Raw genomic sequence first — 24,364 nt, forward strand, 5'->3', positions numbered from 1 at the left:
CAACTCTAACCATCTAGGGGGGTTTTCGTCCTCAAAACTAGTAATTTAAAGAGGGTCTTCATCCTCAAGAAATTTTGACAAGAACACAAGTTCTCTCCATATAACAGAAAACCCGTTAAGGTTAGAAAGCATAAACTCAAAGCTTGCTGAAAAAAGCAACCCTTTCACTTTTTGATCACCAAGTGCCCAATGTGGGAAGGTCAGAGCATACAGTGAATAGGGGATCGTTAGAACTCAAATCTGCTGAAAAGATAAAGTGAATACAATACTCGGCGGCAAGCCAGCCCCTTCCACTTATCCAATGGGAAAGCAAGAAACTTGGCGGTGAACCAACCAAGAGAAACATACAGCAAACACAAATCACTCAACCGCGATATTTCAGCGAGAGGACTGAATTACAAAAACTCAACTCAACCGCTTATGCAGCGAGAGGACTGAATTACAATATAACTGATATAGGCGGCAAGCCAGCCTCTTCCACTTTTCAGCGGGATGAGAGTTTACAAGCCAGAATGGGTTAGTAGTACTACTAGTTAACCTTACAATAACAGAGAGAGTGAAAGTAGAAGAGTAATACTGGACATCCAAATAATAAGCATGAAATTCTGCTAACATCAAAACTACAGGCTGGAAATGCAAAACTAGCAGCCTATGAACCCACTAAAACACTCATAACTCCCTCAATACTCACCCAATTCACCCCAAAACAGTTCTAAACCAATCCTATACCAGCAACAATGAAAACAAATCCAAGGTGAGCTATCAAAACACACTCAATTATTTGGCACGCCTCCCAATGCACCTCCTAAACACAACACCTAACCAGAGAATTTCGATTTGCATTATAAACTCCATGCTCAATGCAAGGTGCTTAAAAACTTACAAGATGAATCGCCAGTAGCAGGAAAGATGAATGAGCTGGTACCTAGAATGATGGAATCGCCTGGCCAAGAGGTATGAGCAAAATATAGTTTCGGCAACTCCACAGCCAGCAACCAAAAAACACTCCAATCCCACACAAAACACTCCACAATCTGCAAAACTCACTCACCAATAGTACCGGAAACACAAGGACACAGCTAGGTACTATCTTCCAAGTACGAAACTGAGACTTAGCTAGGAAGCCACACTTCGAAGCTCAGATTTTTCAATTGCTAATCCGACACATAACGATGCAACTTCATAAGATATCCAAAATGAGAGCCCAAGGCTCTTATTTATAACTTCTAACTCCTCCAAATTCAAATGAAAATGCTCACAAATTCATCTTTCCCATTTGCATTTTATTTACCCAAGTGGACCCAAAGATGGCGCCATTCTTCAAGTCAAAAATCACGCCTAGCTAGCAAGGACCACTATTTTAGGACTTAGCAAATACTTTGTTGGATAAAATAACATCTCTCATTTTAATATTGGCGTCCCTTTCCAGACATAAACAATTCACCTAGCACTTAGGAGACATCATGTTATGCACAATTTCCAAAGTCATTAATCAGCAGTAAAAATGATAAAAATGATAAAATTAATTAAATATTAAACCTTAGGATAAGGAAATAATATTGAATTAAATCACTTATGACTCCAATACTGATTATTAACAAAAACCCAGGATGAAGCTAAGCAAGGAAGACCACTGAATTGCTGCAAGATCAAGACCCTATCCATTGCCAAAAATAGAAACACTCCATACTGCCACTTACTAAAAATAGTAAGTCATGAACTACTGCTCCGAAAAGCATGATCTTCGCACCCAGTGACAGAGCATGGAAGCTCAGTAGGAGAGTATCACCAAAACAACCAACCTCTGATTTACTAAAAATAGTAAGTTCTCACCTCATCAATGTTTGATCCTAATTCTTCATTCCACATAGCCTACAAGTCTCAAGAATAGGCCAATGGACCACTGGAAGTACATCAACGAGAAGGGGACATTACAGTCTGCCCTCCCCAAAATTGCTTGTCCTCAAGCAACTGTAAGGCTGGATGCAGTAGAATCTCCTCATTTTCCCATGTAGCATGCTCTGCTGGTAAATTTTTCCACTTGATCAAGTATCCCTTGATCACCCTTCCCCTTAAAGAACGTTCCCTGAAATCAAGGATAGCTTCAGGGACCAAAACTAGCTCTCCCTCCTCATCAAGCGGGGGTAACTCAGCTAAAGCAACAACGTTGTGTCCCAGAGCCTTCTTGAGGCGTGACACATGAAATACATTATGAATCTTGTTGCTTGCTGGTAATTCCAACTCATATGCCACTTCTCCAATTCTCTTGCTGACTCTGAAAGGCCAATAGAATCGTGGCTTCAATTTCTCAACCCCGCTCTTCTTGAGAGTAGATTGTCTGTAGGGTTGGAGCCTCAAATAGACCATGTCACCCACCTCAAAGGTGCGCTCAATTCGCTGCTGATCAACATACAACTTCTGCTGATTCTGTGCATGCTGGAGATTGTCTCTCAGAATCCTCAGAATATCCTAACTTTGTTGCATCATATCCTTCACCCGAGGGGTTCTGCTATCACCAAATACTAGGTTAGCGAAGCTAGGAGCTTCATAACCATATAGTGCCATGAACGGTGACATCCGGATGGACATGTGGTAGGAGGAATTATAGCAATACTCTCTCAAGTGAAGCTATCTCACCCATGCATTCTGCTGCTCCGAGACATAGTTTCTAAGATATCCTTCTAACCGCTTATTCACTATCTCGGTCTGCCCATCAGTTTGTGGGTGATAACTTGTGCTTGGAGTGAGCACAGTACCACATAATCTGAAGATCTCCTGCCAAAAAGCACTTAGGAACTTGCTGTCCCTATCACTCACAATGTTCTTTGGTAACCCATGTAATCTAAACACATCCCGAAAGAACACTTCAGCAACCCGAGCTGCTGTAAAAGAGCTAGTGATGGCGAAAAAATGAGCAAACTTAGTTAGCTTGTCTACCACCACATATATACTATCCTTCCCTTGAGCCCATGGCAACCCAGTGATGAAGTCCATGGAAATACTTTCCCATTTTTTACCGGGAATAGGCAAGGGTTGTAACAAACCAGCTAGCAGAGTGTGCTCATCTTTGTTTCTCTGACATGTGTGACACTCCTTGATGTACTTCAAGACATCATTTTCAAGTACCTTCCAAGAAAATCTCTCTCGGATCTGCCTATATGTTTTGAAGTAACCTTGGTGACCAGCAAGGGGAATATCATGGAAAATCTTCAAAATCTTCTCCTTTAGCTTAGATTCAGCCACAATGAAGATCCTTCATTTGTATAGTATCAAACCCTCAACCAATTTGTACCTTTCATCATGAAAAGTACCTTCTATAATGCTGATTGCAAACTGATTTTTGGCATAATCAGCAAGCAACAACTCCCTCCAATCAGCAGTAAGCTCGCATAGTGAGCTCAGATGGGGCCTTTTGGATAAGGCATCAGCCACAACATTGTTTTTTCCCTTAACATATTCAATATCGAAATCGTAAGCCTGTAGCTTACTCACCCACTTCTGCTGTCTTTCATTCAAATCCTTCTGATGCACGAAGTGTTTAAGACTATTATTATCAGTCTTAACAATGAACTTACTACCCACCAGATACTGCCTGAACTTCGCAAGGGCATGCATTATGGAAAGCATTTCCTTTTCATAAATCGAATACCGCCTTTCAGGTCCTCTCAACTTCCTACTCTCAAAGACTATAGGATGTTTATCCCGCATGATGACTGCACCAACACCTTCTCTAGATTCATCACACTGCACTTCAAAAGATTTGGTGAAATCAGGTAAAGCCAAAACAGGGCAGGAACTCATGATCCCCTTAAACTGCTCAAAAAGTGTTTGTGCCTTTTCAGACCATTGAAAAGCTCCTTTCCTTGTAAGATATGTGAGGGGGGCAGCCAAATGAGAATATCCCTTCACAAACTCCGATAAAAACCACACAGACCCAAAAATCCCTTCAAATGTGTTATGTTTTCAGGAAGAGGCCAATCAATGATGGCCCTAATCTTTTCAGGGTCCACCTTCACACCACCTATACTGATAATGTGACCAAGGTAGAGCAACTCTTCCATTCCAAACTCACATTTGGACTCCTTGGCAAACAAGGATTCAGATTCTAGTATGCTTAGCACCTCATCCAAGTGCTGTAAATGCTCCTTCCAAGATTTGTTGAATATGAGTATGTCATCAAAGAATATCAGAACAAACTTTCTCAGTTGTTTCTGGAAGATTCTATTCATGCATGACTGAAATGTGGCGGGTGCATTTGTCAAGCCAAAGGGCATGACTAGGAATTCAAAATGCCCAAAGTGGCATTTGAAAGTAGTCTTCTCCACATTTGAAGCTCTCATCCTAATCTGATGATACCCCGAGTTGAGGTCAATCTTAGAGAAGAACACTGCACCATGTAGCTCGTCAATGAGCTCATCAAATCTCGGGATAGGATACCGATTCTTGATAGTTTTCTGATTCAAGGCCCTGTAATCCACGCACATGCGCATGGTCCCATCCTTCTTTCTCACCAAAACAATAGCCGAAGCAAAGGGGCTTTTGCTTGGCCGTATGTAATCCATGTCAAGCAATTCTTGGATTGCTTTCTCAATCTCATCCTTCTGCTTCTTAGCATACCGGTAAGGAGTAGTCAAAACTGGCTTAGCCCCTTCTTCAATCTCAATGATGTGTTCGACACCTCTCTCAGGGGGTCTATCAGGAGGTGGGTTCTCCAACACCTTACTTCTCTTGGTTATCAAGGCTTGAATGTCTTTAGGATAGTTTCGATTTTCTTTTAGTGGTTCTGAGGGCATGACCATGACCTTACTTCTATCTGTGATCATTGCTTGAATGTCTGTGGAATAGTTGCCCTTATCTACCAATGGATTTGAAGGCATTATCAAACACTCTAATGCCCACTCCACTTGGTTATGGCGGATCAGCCTCTCCATCCTTTTCAAAGATACAACTCTAAGTCCACCATGCAACATTCCTCTCAGTACTACCTTCTTCCCCTCAGACATGAATTTCAGCTCCATGGTTTGCAAGTTTAGTGTGATCTAACCAAGAGATCTCAGCCATTGAATCCCGAGGATTGCATCATCAGTCCCACCAATGCTAACCATAAAGAAATCATCTCTAATTTCATGATTCCCCAACTTCAGAGACATGTTGGAAATCATCCGGTTGCAGGATATAGTGGAGCCATCTGCTACCTTGACTTTGAAGCCCTCAACTTCCATTGCCACTAGTCCCCTCTTAGCAACAATCCTTTCATCAATGAAATTGTGTGTTGCTCCTGTGTCAATGAGAGCAATGACACGATGCTCTCCAATCACACCCCGAACTCTAAAGGACTCATTCTTGTGAATGCTCAAGAGTTGAGCAACCACTCCTCTATCTTCTGACCCAATTTCAGGCCCTTCAGGAGCCTCTTCATACTCGCTGTCCTCAACGTCAGTTCGTTGTTCTGAAATTTCAGAATTTGATCTATCTGCAGAATAGCACTCCATCTGATGCAAATCGCCCTTTCCATGACACTTATGTCCGGGGGCCCAAGTTTCTTTGCAAGAATAACAAAGATTCATCCTTCGAAGCTCTTGACAGAGCTCATGATCCATTCACGAAGGGAACCTCTTGATCTGATTTGTGAACTTCTTCTTATCCTTTCTGAAAGGTTTTTGGACTGAATTTTATTCCTTGGGGCAGCCAACTCCATGCTTCGATATTTCTTAATCGCTTTTGCCAAGGTGGGTGGATCAAATGCTTTAACCCAACCTTTCAAAGGTTCCTCAAGTCCTTCAGTGAAAAGGACAACTAACCGCTTCTTCGAGATGCTACTTACCATAACTGATAGATTTTGGAATTCAATTACGTAAGTGTCTAACGAACCTTGCTGTTTGAGTTGAGCAAGTTCTCTAAATTTCACCTCTAGATCTTTGGTGTCAAATCTCTCAATCAGCTTGTTTGTGAAATCAGCATAGGTGGTGATTAAGTTATGACCAAGGGTGACCAACCCATGGTACCACCATTCATGGGCCACTCCATCCAAGTGCAAGGTAGCAAACTGGATGGCATCTTCTTCCGACAGAGGCCTCAAGGACAAGTACTTGTCCAACTTCTGCACCCATGCTCTAGCTGTGCTCTTAGTTCTTCCATCAAAGTGTGCTAAAGTCACTCCTCCAAGAGCTTGCTGATAATCTCTCAGGGTAGCAAATCTATTGTCATTCCTCCTTCCTCTCTTCATTTTTAGATTCATAAACTGATCCAAAGTGAGGATATCTCGGATCTCACCAGGGAGAGAAGCATACTCCATGTAGCTATTTCTTATTTCATCAGCTATAGGTATCTCCGTTTCAGCTTTCTGTACTTCTCTTGGCAGGAATACAGGTTGTAGAGGTCTTGGGGCTGAACCTCCATCGTTTCTCCCGTTGTTACTCCCATTTCCATTGCCTACAGGAACATTAGAAGTGCTCGCTTCCGGTCAATTGTTGGGTTGGTTAGGGGTCCCAACAACGTTCTGGTTAAGTTTGGCCAGTAGTAGAGACATCATGTCCATCATAGCATTGAATTGTCTCTTAGCCTTCTTATTAGGTGCCTCATTCTGTTCTGTAGCCTTGTCTGCCATTGAATCCACTAAATCTGAAGAATCCAAATCCTTCCCTCTGTTTCTCAGTACTTCTGAAAATGTATCCTCTTCTGGCACTACCGGAATCTGAAACTGTTGTCTCTTCTGTTTTCGGTTGTAGTATTTGACGTCTCTATCACTCAAGGAGAATTCTGAGTCTACTGAAACTCACAGGCTGGCAGGAAAACCAACTCTGACACCACTGTAGTATCCCGGATAATTTTTTTTTGTTTTTTAAGACCAATAATAATCATCAACCAACAGATAACCCGTTAAGGTTAGAAAGCATAAACTCAAAGCTTGTTGAAAAAAGCAACCCTTCCACTTTTTGATCACCAAGTGCCCAATGTGGGAAGGTCAGAGCATACGGTGAATAGGGGATCGTTAGAACTCAAATCTGCTGAAAAGATAAAGTGAATACAATACTGCGCGGCAAGCCAGCCCCTTCCGCTTATCCAGCGGGAGAGCAAGAAACTTGGCAGTGAACCAGCCAAGAGAAACATACATCAGACACAAATCACTCAACCGCGATATTTCAGCGGGAGGACTGAATTACAAAAACTCAACTCGACTGCTTATGCAACGGGAGGACTATTACAACCAACCATCACTCAACCACTTATGCAACGAGAGGACTGAATTACAATATAATTGATATAGGCGGCAAGCCAGCCTCTTCCACTTTTCAACGGGATGAGAGTTTACAAACAAGAATCGGTTAGTAGTACTACTACTTAACCTTACAATAACAGAGAGAGTGAGAGTAGAAGAGTAAAGCTGAACATCCAAATAATAAACATGAAATTCTACTAATATCAAGACTGCAGGCTGGAAATGCAAAACCAACAACCTATGAACCCACTAAAACATTCATAACCTCTCAATACTCACCGAATTCACTCAAAACAGTTCTAAACCAATACTATACCAACAACAATGAAAACAAACCCAAGGTGAGCTATCAAAACACTTCCAATTATTTGGCATGCCTCCCAATGCACCTCCTAAACCCAACGCCTAACCAGATAATTTCATTTTGCATTATAAAATTCCATACTCAATGCAAGGTGCTAAAAACTTATAGGATGAATCGCCAGTAGGAGGAAAGATGAATGAGGCGGTACCCAGAATGATGGAATCGCCTGGCCAAGAGGTATGAGCAAAATATAGTTTCAGCAACTCCGCGACCAGCAACCAGAAAACACTCCAATCCCACACAAAACACTCCACAATCTGCAGAACTCAGTCACCAACAGCACTGGAAACACAAGGACACAGCTAGGTACTATCTTCCAAGTATGAAACTGAGACTTAGCTAGGAAGCCACACTTCGAAGCTCAGATTTTTCAATCGCCAATCTGGCAACATAATGATGCAATTTCATAAGATATCCAAAATGAGAGCCCAAGGCTCTTATTTATAACTTCTAACTCCACCAAATTCAAATGCAAATGCTCACAAATTCATCTTTCCCATTTGCATTTCATTTACCCAAGTGGACCCAAAGATGGCGCCATTCTTCAAGTCAAAAATCACGCCTAGCCAGCAAGGACAAGAATTTTATGACTTAGCAAATACTTGTTGAATAAAATAACATCTCCCATTTTAATATTGGCGTCCCTTTCCAAACATAAACAATTTGCCTAGCACTTAGGAAACATCATGTTATGCACAATTTCCGAAGTCATTAATCAGTAGTAAAAATGATAAAATTAATTAAATATCAAACCTTAGGATAAGGAAATAATATTGAATTAAATCACTTCTGACTCCAATACTGATTATTAACAAAAAACTAGTATGAAGCTGAGCAAGGAAGACCACTGAACTACTGTAGGATCAGGACCCTGTCCACTGCCAAAAATAGAAACACTCCATATTGCCACTTACTAAAAATAGTAAGTCATGAACTACTGCTCCGTAAAGCATGATCTTCGCACCCAGTGACAGAGCATGGAAAGCTCAGTGGGAGAGTATCACCAAAACAACCAACCTCTGACTTACTAAAAATAGTAAGTTCTCGCCTCATCAATGTTTGACCCTAATTCTTCATTCCACATAGCCTATGGGTCTCAGGAATAGGCCAATGGACCACTAGAAGTACATCAACTAGAAGGCGGCATTATAACTTTTTTGATATATCAACATTAGACAATATAAGTGAATAATTAATTTAATTTACTCAAGTTGTGAAAACTACCAAAATAACAAAAATAAGATTCTAACCATACCAACATGATACTAAAAACTTAGGACGATGATTAGAGGCAACTAGTTGACTTTATAAAAATAGCAAATGTCACCAAAATTAACTCTGAAAGCACCAAGAGGTTCCACATAACCAACTAAACTCACTGCCATGAACTCTATAAAACTTAACCTATGCTCTCCAAGAACTTTGGAGTTCTCCCTCACTCACCAATTAGACTACAAGAAAACTTTGAAAAGAGGCTAATTGTTCACAATTAGATCATGCTTGAGAAGGGGGCATTTACATTGCAACACCATCAAACAACTAGGAAGATGGTTCGATGTATTCCATACTACACAAGGGTCCACCCTCCATTCAAATGATCATATAAGCACAAGTGAGATTTCCACAAATAATGGACCTATCTAGCCTAGTGGATTGCAACTTCAATCACCCTTAGGACATCGATGACAAGTTCGTTGTAATATCCCCCTTAATTTTTTCCCAATAATTTTAGTTCACACACAACACAACACAACACCCGTTAAGTTTAGAAAATGAAATCCAAATACTGCTGAAAGTAACCCTTCCCACCTTTTGATCACTAAGACCCCAATCTGGGAGGGTGAGAGCATACAGTGTTGAGGGGATCATTGGATACTAGAAACTGAAATTGATTACAATACTTGGGCGGCAAGCCCGCCCCTTGCGCTTATACAGCGGGTGATGAAAATTTTGAAACTTCCTGGCGGTAAACCAACCAGAAACCAACCTAGCAATTGAAACAATAGTCACTCCACCGCTTATGCAGCGAGAGGACTAGAAATGAAAACTACTATCAACTCCACCGCTTATGCAGCGAGAGGACTAACAATGAAATTACAAATCAACTCTACCATTATGCAGCAGCAGGACATGAATGGAAATTACAATCACTCTACCACTTGTACACCAGGAGGACAGTATTACAAAACCAAATGTAGGTGGCAAGCCAGCCTCTTCCACTTTTCAGCGGGGGTTTGCTTTACAATCCAGAAATGGTTGTTAGTACTACTATCTAGCCTTAAAATAAAGAGATACAATTCATAGAATAAAGAGATTATACTGTCCACTATAGATGAATACTTCCAAGCTTAACACACTTAGCAAACTCAAACACACCTATAGAGAAATAACACACCATTGACTCCTATACTGAAAAAACAATCTGTTGTACGCATAACATGCAAAAAACAACCACTAACAAAATCACTGTTATGCTCATAACTCACCCAAAACTTCATTGAATGACACAAGAACAAAAGCAAATGAAAAATAAGACAGAGATGATGCAAGAAGAACCTCAAACCTGCACTGGGAACACCACAAACAATTTGCATGCAACCCAAGGCAACCAAGGAAAGGTACGACCCAACTGGAAAGTTCGACTTGCTACCAAAAATCCAAATCAGCATTTGACAAGCTACAAATTGGTGAACTTCATTGCCCAAGGGGTAGGAATAGATAGAGCCAATACCCAGAACCACACGTCAAGCACACAAGGAGCCACGAGAAAAACACACCCTCAGCACACACGAACCAGCAACATGAAAAAACTCAGAAAACACTCCACACTTCAGAAAATGAAACACAAATCTGCATCTTTGACCTTCAATCCGCTCTCCTGAATGAAGAGAAATCTCAAGCTCGATTAGCTGATATCTCTCAAGCAAGAAATCCAGCAAATGCTAGGAGGTATGCTTTCCCCGAAGCTCGATGTGAATTTCGGTAGCACTCCATTATATTTTCTTCATGGATGACAAATGAGGAGCCTAGCTCTCATATTTATAGATTCTAAGACTCAAATTTACATTCAAATGACACCCATTTCTCATTTGAATTTCATTTCAAGTATATTCATGACTTGGTGTCCCCTTCTTGGGAATAAGTTCCAACTTCTTCCTTGGTCTACAACTTCCAACATAAAACATTATTAACATGAAATGTTTTTTCATCCTCAACGCCACCTGACTTAGGAAAAATAAATAAGATTTTAAGTGAAATGAATTTTTCCCCTTCTAAGCCGACTAACACAATAATTAAATATTAAACTTTAGGATAAAGTATTAATATTTAATAAATCACTAGCAAACCAAATACTGATCAATGCCAAACTGAACTATGAATTGAAGTGTTGGAAACCATGAAACTGAACTGGGTTGGACCTCTACACTGACTACTAAAAATAGCATTGCCTGAAATGGTACTTACTAAAAATAGTAAGCCTGAAAACAACTCCAAAAATTTTGCTCTTCGAACCTTGTGGATGAGCTCATAAAACCCAAGAAAAACCTCAAAACCCTATCAGCTGCCACCAAATTACTAAAAATAGTAAGTTCGGAATTGTCTTCAGAACTGAATGCATGTCATACTTCCGCGAAGCTTTCAAAAAACTCAGAAGGAATCCACAATTAGAATCATACAATTCCAACTAGTCAAGCATCAAACAGCTCACACAGACCTCCTCAAAAGAAAGAAACCCTAATTTCAGCTTCCAGTTAGCCTATGGGTCTCCAGAATGGAATAGGCTAACGGACCACTGAAATTCTGTCATAACCCTCTTTCTCTATTCTGATAAAAACTTGCTACTATTATTGTTATTATTACTATTTATATCATTTTGTGATTTTTGTTAGTTAGAAATGATGTATTGAATATGGTTGAAAGTTATTTTAATAAAAATGATTAATAAGTGGACACACACACACACACACACACCTGAGAACATAATTTAAATAGAAAATTATTTAATTACTCAAATTTCAGTTGAGCACATGACATAGGAGAAATTGGAAGCTTCTAGAGGGAATTTTCAAATTCCATATTCTTGCATGCAACTCCTCCACTATCTCATCAATCAATTTCGCATGAACCCAATCTTAGAAAGAAACCTCCATTTTTCAATTAATACTCTTGATAGTGGAATTGAAGCATCTTTTCTATATAAGGTATGCAAGCTTTTGAAAAAGAGGGGTAGATTGTTTTTGAGTGAAGTAAATTTTTTCAAGTTTCTTGTTAATAGTAGTAGGATCTTCTTTCTAGTCACATTTCATTTGTAGAATTGTTAAGTTGTTCTTGAAGGACTCTCACCAAGTTGCAAGGAAGGATCTAAGAAGGATAGATAGAAGATTGGAGAGGATTCAACATCAAGCTTCAACAATCCAGGTACTCCTCTCTTGCACTCTCTAATTTACATGTTCAAAATTTGTATCTCTCTCGAATCTTCATTTATATCTCTCTCGAATATTCAACATCAAGATTCAACATCAAGCTTCGACAATCCCATATATAGCTTTTATATCTCTCTCGAATCTTCATTTATTTAAAAAATTTCTCATCTTAATTGTTTAGAAAAATTAATCAAAAAGAAAATCTATTTTCATTAGAGAAATGCATTGATAAAAGTTCTTTTCAAATAATGCATATGAAGATTTCTTTTTATTTATTTAATCTGGTTTTGTTTTAGAGAAAAAGAAAGAAAAATCAGATCTTTATTTTTGCTTTCTTAAATTTTAAAATCTTGATAAAGGATCTATGTAAAAATCTTATTTTCCATATTTAATTATCTCCCTATAAATAAACTTATCTTTCTGTGAATGTATGTTGATCATCCGTGTATAAATCTTGTTTTTCCTTTTTAATTACTTCCCTGTGAATAAACCTATTTTGTGAGCATATGTTTCATCACCTGTGTATAAATCTTATTTCTCTTATTTATTATTTTCTTGTGAATAAATTTTCTCTCTGTGAATGTAAATTTATTCATTTGAGTATCGATCTTATTTTACTTATTTCTCTGTGGATAATTTAATCTCTCTGTGAGCATAAAATTGTTCATTTGTGTATACATCTGTGAATATAATTTTTCCTTCCTTGTAAATAAATTTTACTCTCTTTCTCTATGAATTAATTTTATTGTTTTTCTGTGAACATATACTCGTTCGTCTATTCAATATTCTCCGAGAACAATTTTATCTCCTTGAGAACATATGTAATCCTATTTTACAATTTATTCTTTCTCTCTGAATAATATCAGTTACCTAGACTTGCATTCAATTTTCCTTCTCCATCCTCTTTTCTTACTTTTGGTCTTTGACTACAGGGATGGGACAAACAAAGACAAATTTACTGCTGGCCAAGTATCAGCCACAAAAGCATTAGATTTCCATCCTAAAACTAATTACAAATGCATTTTGCAAATAGTTTCTTAATGACACAGGGAAAAAATAGCAATTCCCATATGGTAGAACAACAGAAAATAAGAAATTTGATCAATGCCCACTAATGATAATGTCAGCCAATGTAACTCAAAAGATATGAAAACAAAGGTTGGAAGCACTTAAACCAAATGAGAGCATAGTCTAAAATCATAGACACTAGACAAACAAATATATACAAATGTTGCATGACTAATGAGTCCAAGAGATAAATTTCAGGACCTTTTGTTAACCTTTTAAACTCTAAATTTACATTTTGTTATCCAAATGTGGCAATTATAATTGAGAGGACACCATATTCCTCATATATATCCACAAGGACACCAATACATTATACAACAACACCAAAAAATTTCAGATTCAAATAGTTTGCAAAATCCTTTTTTTCTTTTAAATCTTCAAGACATCAGTTGGAAAGATTAAAGATACTAACTGCCAAAAGAAAATAGTGGCCAGCATCAACATGTTCCCTTTTGATCAAACTGTTCTGCACAATTGTTGGCTAACTTTATGATATATTAAAATGCAGAAAACAAATAGTTTGAGAAACTTTGGATGAATGTAAACAGTAAATGGTAGCTTTTGAGTGTTGCATCTAAAGGCATATGTACTATATATTGAAGGTTAGAAACATACTCAAAAGGAGCTCTACACATGATCCAACTAAGATGTTGAGAGAGAAACATACTTTTCTCAGTGCCTTTTCTCAGGAGGTATCCTGACTATTTGCTCTTTGGTTTCAGTGATTAAGATACTTGTTTGCAAGAAAATCATGTGAGGGAAACCATCACTATTCTCTCTAAAGGTCAGTAAAAGGAACAAGAAATCATTCTAGGTTTATAAAGGAAATTTTGCTCATCCACATAAGTGGAATCCAGATTTACGGTGACCACCAATGTACATGCTATACCCAGGCAAATAAGAACTCCTTTTATCTCAATCAGTAGTGTCAACTGAACAAGTTCCAAGCTACTACAGTCAGTTAAAAGGAAATGTGTAAGAGCCTGGGTAATGGCCTTACCTTCAAGAACTTCTGCTGATACAAAAGTGACAAATGATCCAGTGACATACTGTGCAACCGAATAGTGTGATGGATATTTGAAGGTGATTAATATACCCAAACAAGTAAGTATCTCAGCAGCAATAATGAGTTGCCTGCAGCAAACAAAAGTGAAAACCTATCAATGAATGAAAAATAGGAGGCAAGGGGTAATATTAAGATAAAATATATGGATTGTTCTTACAAGTTCCCCTGAGAGAAAATACTGATAACACATTACGAGTGAGATGTCCTCCGAAACACCAGGGAAACACAGGGGAATAGCGAATGCCTTAATAAAAGGGATCTCTTTAGGGAGTTTGAATCAAGGGATTCACGATAAATGTTTTATATTAAGTTCATTTCACTTGAAATCAATCTTACAACATTGAAAGAATAAAATACCAATAGAATCCTTAGTTGCAAAGGATGTGCTGCTAAGGCTTATTTAAAGTTAAAACACATTTATTTTAAATGATTATTTCTTAGCTTGCTTTTCTGGATAAAACTGTGTAGAATTTTGATGCAGAAAAGCATCAAAATTCAAGAAAAGCAAGCTAAGAACATCATGGACTGTGGAAATTTCATGGTTATAAACTTATAAGTGATTATTTCTTTCTTTTCTGTACATTCTAAGCAATAGTTTGATTCTTTTATCAATTGTGATGTATTGTTTCTTTTTTCCCCTTTATATTGCAGTTATATTGTGTGTTGATGGTGTTATTCTATGGATATCAATTATCATAAGAACTTGAATTGGCACATTAAGGTGATCAATTATGAAGATTCTTCTTTTGCTCTGAGTATCAATTTGTATGTGATTGTAGTTTTCTCCAGTCATAGCACAAGATTTCAGCTCGAGTTTTTACCAACTGCTTTCTCTGATTGTTTTTTCTTAACATAGAACACCTATTTTACTTGTAGGTTCTTGAGCGTCAGTATTTTAATTGTTTGGCTTATTTCTATCTTCTCCAACACTTGGTAATCGATGACTATACAGGGATTGTCCCTATGTACGCCTACTTAGGAAAGGATAAGACATTCTCTCAGTTCAAAGCTAAGGAGGGAAAGCACATCTCTGAACAAAAAAGTACAGCACATTCAATAGGAGATTAAAAAATATAATTTTACCATTTACAAGCTTTAATAAAAAATTCATGGTGTTCTTATAGTTTCACACTTTTACCTTTTATGCTCCAAGAAAAAAACGTTAATTAATTTTCAACTTTGAATATTAAAACACCTTATCTGTACAAAAGGAAGCCTATCTATTTGCAATGTCCCCTTTTAGAGATGGGCAAAGATATTGGGACAATAATTTCAACTTATCACACTTTACCCAAATACTTGCACTTAGACCCAATAATAATGGAAGTTAGATGAGAAATATCAACTGCTGCTTCTGATGCAAATGATATAAATATATACAAGATGGTATTAATATATTTAATAACAATATCTGATGTAATGATGAAACATGTTATGGATAAGATGTTCTCTATAGCTTATAATGTTGGTATAATAATAATATGTCTGATATAAACCCTTTGAGCGCAACGATAAATATTGCTTGCAGCAATGGTATCTATGCAGGGTATAATATTGTTATGAGCAATAGGTCGTTGTTACAGATTCTGTTTTAGATGCTTACAACCTCAATTATAGATGTGGTTCCAGATTGTCTTTTGATACTTGCAATCTTGTGGTGCTGTATCTGATATGTACAATATTACTGGCAACTGATAATGTTCCTATGACATATGCTTATTGAGAGCGATCCCAACTAAACGATAAAAATAAAGAAAACTCCACGATGCTCCCCCCTTATGCAAGGATTGACATAATCTTATATATTGTCATCTGAATGGATGCCTTCTTTGGTTGTGTCTTCTCACGATTTGGAAATATAACCCGTCTCCTTTCATTATGGTTAGTTAATTGATATACTAATCTTTGCTTATCTCAATGGTTATATGCATCATTGATTTTCATTATGCATCATCGAATCACCTCCTGTAATAATGGTTCCTTGTTGAATCAGATCGATGTTTATCCTTGAGCTGAGGCTGACTGACTTAAAATGCCAATACTTATGAATGAATGTGCCTTCCTCTATTAATTCGATCCTTATACACATATTAAGTAAATGCCGAATCTCATGAATGAACGTGCCTTCCTCCATTAATAGATCCTCATACGTATATTTAGTGTTGGCTCATTGTATCTATCTTGCAGCTGTGATTATTATCAGTGATAGTGGTATAGTATTTAGATTTGAAGTCCATCGAGTGGTCATGATTAATCTTTATCTTCATGCCGATGATGTATTTTACTTTCTATCTCTATTGTTCAGTCTGTGTAATGTCCCCTATCGAGTGTATTGATAGTGGTGATCGGTATTGAATCTTATTAACCTTAGGTCTTGAATGGGGACATGACAGTCTCCCCCTCTTGAATTTGCTTGTCCTCAAGCAATTCTTCCTTATCTTCTTTCTTGGATGAATCTGCACATAGATTAGTAGTACCAAATATATAATCATATAAATGAAAGTAATGATAAATGTCAGAAAAGTTTTCTACTTATTCTCATTGCATCTATGGCAACTTAGAGGGGCGGCTTCCTTGAGCCGTTCTGCCCAAACTTGATATGGACTGGCTTCCTTGAGCCATTTGTGTCTAACTCGAGAGAGACTGGCTTCCTTGAGCCATCTCTGCCCAGTTTGGGAGGAACTAGCTTTATTTGAGCCATTTCCCAAATTGAGAGGGACTAGCTTCCTTGAGCCATTCTGTCCAAACTTGAGAGAGATTGGCTTCCTTGAGCTATCTCTATCTAACCTGGGAGGTACTAGCTTTCTTTGAGCCATTGCCCAACTTGAGAGGGGTTGGCTTCCTTGAGCCATTCTGTCCACTTGAGGGGGGCTAGCTTCCTTGAGCCAGTTTACCCAATCTTGAGAGGAACTACCTTCTTTGTGCAATAGTTCCTTTACATTTCTTTATGCTTGGAAGGAATGGGGACTTCCCTTGAGCCATTTCTACACCAAGCCTAAGAGACTTACTTGCTCTGCTTGGCGGCTCAAGTTAGCTTTTGTGCCATTCTTATCCTCTTCTTGGGAGGGAGGGAGAGCCTATCGGAGCCATTTCTATGCCATGCCTAAGAGAGGTTGTTATCTGCAACCTTCTTACTCCACTTGGTGGTCCTTATTTTCTCTCCACATCCTTACTCCCTATTGTGACCTTTTACACACATCGCCCCATTGCAAATGGGGACCCCCGTTTTTTTTTGCTTTTTAGGATTTTGCTTTGGCGTCGCAACTACTAATCACTAGTCTTTTTACAATGAGTAGTTTTTGAGAAATCATCCCAACCCAAATAGAGAATTCATGGTCAGATCAGTGTTTGAACGTTGTCAAAGTGTTTAGAAGGTCTGAAGGATGAGGATCGCAATTGCTTTGGGTCATTTCTGACAACATTCTACTTTTAGAATTTTTTTGCTCTTTTGTTTTTTTTCTAAATTAATTTTTTTGCTCTTTTTTTCTTTTTTCTAAATTAATAAAGTTTTGTTTTTGGCACTTTGGGCACATTCCGAGAAGCATCTTTTTTGGCTTGCTTTTTTCTTTTTTTGCCTTTTTCTTTATTTTGCTTTTTTGAAAGTAGAATTAGGGTTTTGTTTCTCAAGTTATATCATCACTACCCATGTCGTCAGAATTGAGAAATTTTGCCTCAGTGTAAAAAGAAGGGTAAAAACCCTAATTAGGGTTTTGTTCCAAAAGATCATTCCTCAGGCCATATGATCAGTGCCCATGTCTTTAGAATTGAAAAATTATGTCTTCAAGTACAAAAAGCAAGGTGAAAACCCTAATTAGGGTTTTGTTCCAAATAAAACATGGCATGGACATGGCATCAACATGGCTAATCAAATATAAAGGTGACAATGGAAGTAGGAACATGTCTGTCTAGATGAAAAATTCGCTCAAATTGGAAGGCATGGAGTAAGAGGTTCAATCAAGAAAAGAGAAACATGGCCAAGCACATGCCAATTCCGCCTTTGCAAGGATACATCCAAGTCCGCTCATGTCAAAACATCCTCAAGTCCGCATTGGTCCATCCAAGTCCACTCATGTCAAAACATCCTCAAGTCCTAGCTGGTCCATGTCTCAACATGGTATCAGAGCCAAGTGAGAGCCTTCAAACACTTTGAGATCTTTTCTTCCTTGATGTTCTTGTGTTTGCTGATGAAGTCTCCTCTTGATCCTGTATAGTGGTGATAGGAAGTACTTGTCTTGGTCAAGTCATTCCTTCATCTTTTGATTGCTCATCTTGCCTCAAAGTAGTATCATCTTCCTTACATATCTGCAAAACAAAGCAAGTATAGTATCAAATGTTGGTGTTGGAAATAAGCCACACCCGGACTGACGATGGACTGGTCCAAGAGGGGCCAGTAGCTCAGTGATAGAGCACTCTAGCAGCGTATGGAAAGTTCTAGGTTCGAGTCCTAGCTGGTCCATGTTTCAATAATATTGATTAAGTCTCTACTTACAGACTAATAGTTTTGTCTCACCTCATGTGGTTGCAACATGTGTCCTCACTTTGTGAGACACCTCTTGCATGCATATTTGACACTTGCTCACACATTTGTCAAGTGAGCTCACAAGTGTTGTACATTTAGTAGGGTAGTTAGCCATTGTCACCACGCTTCTCAACTCATTATCTTGCCTATATAAGAAACGTTACTTTGTGCATTACATACACTCTCATTGTATATGATAGACATTGCTATTTATTCTAACTTGGTTTCGTTTGTAGAAGGTTAAATTGTGCATTTTGATTCTGGCTAAACCAAACAATTATTACTTCTTATTTCACATCTTTATGATGCAAAATTTCATTTTCTAAAGGAAACTCATTCTTCAAAATTAGAATTGTTAGGAATTGCATGCAAAAAATATCAATTATATGCAAATAAAGATTAAATAGAGGAATGAAAAACACATAAATAATAATAGTGAGGAGACAATTTTTAATGTGGTTCAGCCAAACTCGGGCTACATCCACCAAACAGAGATTCCAATATTATTATCTAGCAAATCGAACTGATTACAACCAACAATCCTTCACAACTCAATACCACTGCAAAATGCTACAAAAATCTCCACAAAAAACCCAAACCCTTAGCCGTTTTAACAAGACTTATGTCGGTTACAAAAATAGGGTTAGAATATGTCAACCAATAGAAAAAATAACTCCCGACGCCTTTATAAAAGTGGGGGGAAACTACGCCGATAAAAGTCGAGAAAATTTAACATCCGAGTCTGATTAGGCTCCATACAACAACAATCTCCCACTTGGAGACTGGTCATAACACCGCTGACCCTGTAGCTACCATTGGAATGTTTTTTAACATTTTCAGTCTTGAAGACCAACCAAAGCTGAAGAGGATGCCTTTGTAAACATATCCGCTGGATTTTCATCGATATGTATCTTTTCCAACCTTACCATCCATCATCCAACATTGACTAAATGAAGTGATACCTCAACTGTATGTGTTTTGTCTTTGAATGCAAGGCAAAATTATTTGCAAGATGAATGGCACTCTGGCTATCTGTAAACAAATAACTATTAGTCTGTTGTTTGCCCAATTCTTCCATGAAATATTGCAGCCATATCATCTCCTTGCTTGCTTCTCTTGCAGCTAAATACTCTGCCTCTGTCGTGGATAAAGCAGCCATCTTTTGCAACCTAGAGATCCAACTCACCGCTATCCCACCTACAGTAAAGACATAACCTGTAGTACTTCGCCTGGTATCAATATCCCCTACCAAATCTAAGTCTACATAACTTGCTAAATCACTATTAGAGCCCCCAAAACATGAATGCTTATTGGATGTACCTCTCAAATACCTAAGAACCCACTTTATTGCATTCCAATGCTCCAATCCAGGATTACTCATATACCTGGTTATGACTCCAACATCAAGTGCAATATCCAGTCTCGTGCATACCATGACGTACATTAAACTTCCTACAGCTAGAGCATATGGTTCCTTGGACATTTTGTCTTTCTACTCTTGTGTCTTTGGACACATCTCCTTAGTCAATTTCAAATGACTACGCAAAGTGTTGACATGGCTAAAATCGTATTACTACAACTCTATACGACCAACACAGAATAGAATGTTCTCGTTGAGTATCCTATCCTCTCTTGAAATAAGAAAATCCCTAATGCTGTTTTAGTTGATCAATGGGGACGACCTCAAGGTTTCGGTTGTCAGGTCTTGATTGCAAGATAACTCAGTGACTGATGTGTTTTGCTGGGAGCACAAGGGGACTTACATTTTACAACAAGTTGGTCTGCTGCAATTCTCGAACTGGGAAATAAAAGAAAAAGAGAAGGGTTAAGAGACCTAAGATTAGCCAGACTGGTGTGCGGGTAGACGGATTTCAACATAACCAATCCCTGCTTGGCCAGAATGGCTCACAACCTCGTAGGGACGCTGCAATCTTCAAAGGGACTTGGAAGATTTTCAGACTGCAAATGCATGGCTAAGCACCCAATTCTAGCGCAGCTCAGATGGACACCTGCAATTGAACTAAACGCAATTAAAGGCTCAGACTAACCATACACAAGAACATACAATCAGTAAATCCTCAATGGTATGAGCCTGAATCCATCAAATACCTGCACACCCAAAATAGAAAGATCTATCTAAACTGTTGACGGAAACCATGCAAACAAAAGAAAACAAAGACAATAAACACCATATTTCAATGTTCATATATTTGCTTCAGCTGCCATTACAACAATTTATGCAACATCTCTGTTAGAAATTAGGATATTAGGATACTAATCATTATAAAGAAGATATAAAATAAATGAAATAATAATCATACATGCATAAATACAGACATTACACAAGATATACATGGGGAAAACACTTTTGGGTAAAAAAACCCATAAAGCATCATTTTATTAATACACTTACAAATATAGTCTATCACAAAATAGAATTGAACCTGGGGATACTCCTCCAATACTTCCACATGGCCAATAATACCTCTTGTGCATAGTGATACAACTCACCATAAAGCTCCAAATTCACACACCTCTCAAATAAGAGAGAACCTCCTTAAATATAGGAGGAAGGGTGGCTTCACTAATTGTAATGTCCCCTTCTCCACAGTGATTAGTTTAGTGGTCCATTGGCCTATTCCAGAGACCCATAAGCTATTTGGAAAGGAGAATTAGGGTTTCCAACTTTTGTGGAGTTTTGCACGAGCTTTTTAGAGTTTACCAGGAGGGAATTCTTCAGTTCTATCTATGGTTTCCTTCTGGGTTTTTCATGAGCTCCAGGGTGGTATAACATGCATTTGATTCTTTGGTGAAGTGAGAACTTACTATTTTTAGTAAGTTAGGGTTTGGCTGTTTGGATGATGTTGTCTTACTGAGCTTTCCAAGCTCTTTCTCCGAGTGCGAAGATCATGTTTTTCGAAGGAGTATTTCATGACTTACTATTTTTAGTAACATGTTTTTCGAAGGAGTATTTCATGACTTACTATTTTTAGTAAGTGGTAGTATTGAGCAATTTTATTTTTAGCAGTTTGGACAGGGTCCCGATCCTATAGCAATTCAGTGGTCTTCATTGCTCAACTTCATCCTAGATTTTGTTGATAATCAGTATTGGAGTCATAAGTGATTTAATTAAATATTATTTCCTTATCCTAAGGTTTAATATTTATTTATTTTATTACTGATTAATGATATATTGGGCGACTTAGGAAAAGACATTTTATCTAATATCAATGTTATATTTTCCTAAGTTAGGCGTTGAAATTTGAAGAATGCATTAAGTTATTATTGAAGACTTAGGCAAGTTCGAACTTGTTGAATTATTGGTTAAAATGCAACTTGGGCGCCCACCTTGGGAAATGAAATGAAATGCAATTTGGATGCCATGTGAGAGTGAAATGAAATGAAATTTGGTGAGGTGAATTTGGGAGCATTTACATTTGAATTTCAGAGGAAAAAAACTATAAATACAGGTGCTTGGCCTCCCATTTGGATATGAAATGAATTTGCATCGTTATGCTGTCGAATTGGCAATTGAAAAATCTGAGCTTCGAAGTGTGGCTTCCTAGCTAAGTCTCAATTTCGTACTTGCAAGATAGTACCTAGCTGTGTTCATGTATTCCCAGTGCTGTTGGTGAGTGAGTTGCAAATTGTGGAGTGTTTTGATGGAGATTGGAGTGTTTTTTGGTTGTTGGTCACGGGACTGCTGAAAGTGTATTTTGCTCACACCGCTTGACCAGGCGATTCCATCATTCTGGGTACCGGCTCATCCTTTATTCCTACCATTGGCGATGCATATTGTAAGTTTTTAGCATCTTATTCTGAGTGTGGACTTTTATATTGAAAATCGAACTTCCCAGGTTAGGCATGGGGTTTAGTGAATGCATTGGGAAGCGTGTAAAATAAATATGGGTGTTTCCATGGATTTCCTTGGGTTTGTTTTCATTGTGGCGGGCATAGAAATTGTTTAGAACTAATTTTGGGTGTTTTGGATAAGTATTGAGAGAGTTGTGAGCATTTTAGTGAATCCATAGGCTGTTGGTTTTGCAATTCCAGCTTGCAGATTTGATGTTAGCAGAAATTTCATGTTCTTATTTGGATATTCAGCATTACTCTCTTCTCACATTATCTTGATTATTGTAAGGTTAAGTAGTAGTACTACTAACCAATTCTGGTTTGTAACTCTCACCCCACTGAAAAGTGGAAGAGGCTGGCTTGCCGCCTATTTTCAAGTAAATTGTAATTCAGTCCTCCCACTGCATAAGTGGTCGAGTGATGTCTGAGTGTAATGGTCCTCCCGCTACATAAGCGGTTGAGTTGTGATTGTTTTGTAATTTCAATCCTCCTGCTGAAATATCGCGGTTGAGTGATTTGTGCCTTTGTATGTTTCTCTTGGCCGGTTCACCGCCAAGTTTCTTGCATTCCCGCTGGATAAGCAGAAGGGGTTGGCTTGCCACCCAAGCATTGTATTGTTTCCAGTTATTTGAAGCTAATGATCCCCTCAACACCGTATGCCCTCACCTTCCCATATTGGGCACTCGGTGATCAGAAAGTGGAAGGGTTGCATTTTCCAGCAAGTTTTCAGTTATGCTTTCTAACCTTAACGGGTTATCTGTTTGTGGATGATTATCATTGGCCTAAAAAAGCAAAAAAAACAACTGGGATACTACACTAGTCACACCTTTTCAATAACCCCCACTCATAAATAATTAATAATCTGATAATTATTAGATTATAATTATTTCAAATGGAATATGCTTATAAAGCATATAATATATAAGGTTTTATAACCTTATATTAGAACATTATATATAAGGTATAACGATGTGATCCCTAATAACTTTATGTTCTAACACTCCCCCTTAATGTTAATGGGCGATCACACATCAATTTCCATAAAAGAAAAAATGAAGTACCCCGGTAATATAGGTCTTCTCTGACAGTGATAAACAAGGACACAAATATATGCCAACATGAAGATCATGCATTCTGGACTACATGAAATGTTGTGAAATATGGATCGAAGAATAATGACAGCAATTCTGGAAGACTGATTGCTGTGAGTAATTGATCGTCTCCATCATTGAATCCGGTTTAAATACAAGAGGAAAGGTTGCCTACGTAGGGGCATGTCCATACGTGGCAGCTAATCCGGTTTAAATACAAGAGGAAAGGTTGCCTACGTAGGGACATGTCCATACGTGGCAGCTGCCACGTATGGACATGCCCCTATGGAGGCAACCATTCATAACAATTAGTTTGTTTATGTTTAATTTCCGAACTATATGCTCTGTTAATATATCACTCTCCAGATAATAACCGATTTACCATTAGTTAGATTCACGAGGGCTATATATTAACACTCCCTCTTAGCAGGAGTGGATCTAAGTAATTTTCTTGGGAGCATATTCTGTCAGGACTTCCGACACAATTCGGGACAACATTTAATATAGTCTTGTCATGACAATAAACTCAATATCATGATATCCGGCTCAGTCCGGGACAATCACTTAAGAAGTCAATCATGAGATGATCACATACTTTAGGATCAAGATATCCCACACAGTCCGAGACAACAACTTAATGTAGTTAATCTTGACACTTGGTCAACTATTGTCAAGATCGTCACCTTGAAATAGTGACCTTAAACATAAGAAGATCGTCATCTTCTTGAACACAGTTAGAATATTGCAATATACATTTTATT

The 24,364-nt window shown here is 38.1% G+C and overlaps 1 protein-coding gene across 9 annotated transcripts in view; it reads right to left on the minus strand.

Moving 5' to 3' along the window:
• The window catches only part of LOC131048348 (SPX domain-containing membrane protein OsI_21475), a 275,121-nt gene that overhangs the window by 22,478 nt on the left and 228,279 nt on the right, over positions 1–24,364 (minus strand). For 8 of the 9 annotated variants that reach the window (XM_057982273.2, XM_057982271.2, XM_057982270.2 and 5 more), the window contains one exon: positions 14,076–14,209. In XM_057982273.2, coding sequence (XP_057838256.2) covers positions 14,076–14,209 — 134 coding nt within the window. Of the gene's footprint in view, positions 1–13,742; positions 13,809–14,075; positions 14,210–24,364 lie in introns of all 9 variants that reach the window. The other variant, XR_009106396.2, reaches the window with a different exon arrangement.

Source organism: Cryptomeria japonica, chromosome 8 (genome assembly GCF_030272615.1).
Source record: "Cryptomeria japonica chromosome 8, Sugi_1.0, whole genome shotgun sequence".
NCBI lineage: Eukaryota > Viridiplantae > Streptophyta > Pinopsida > Cupressales > Cupressaceae > Cryptomeria > Cryptomeria japonica.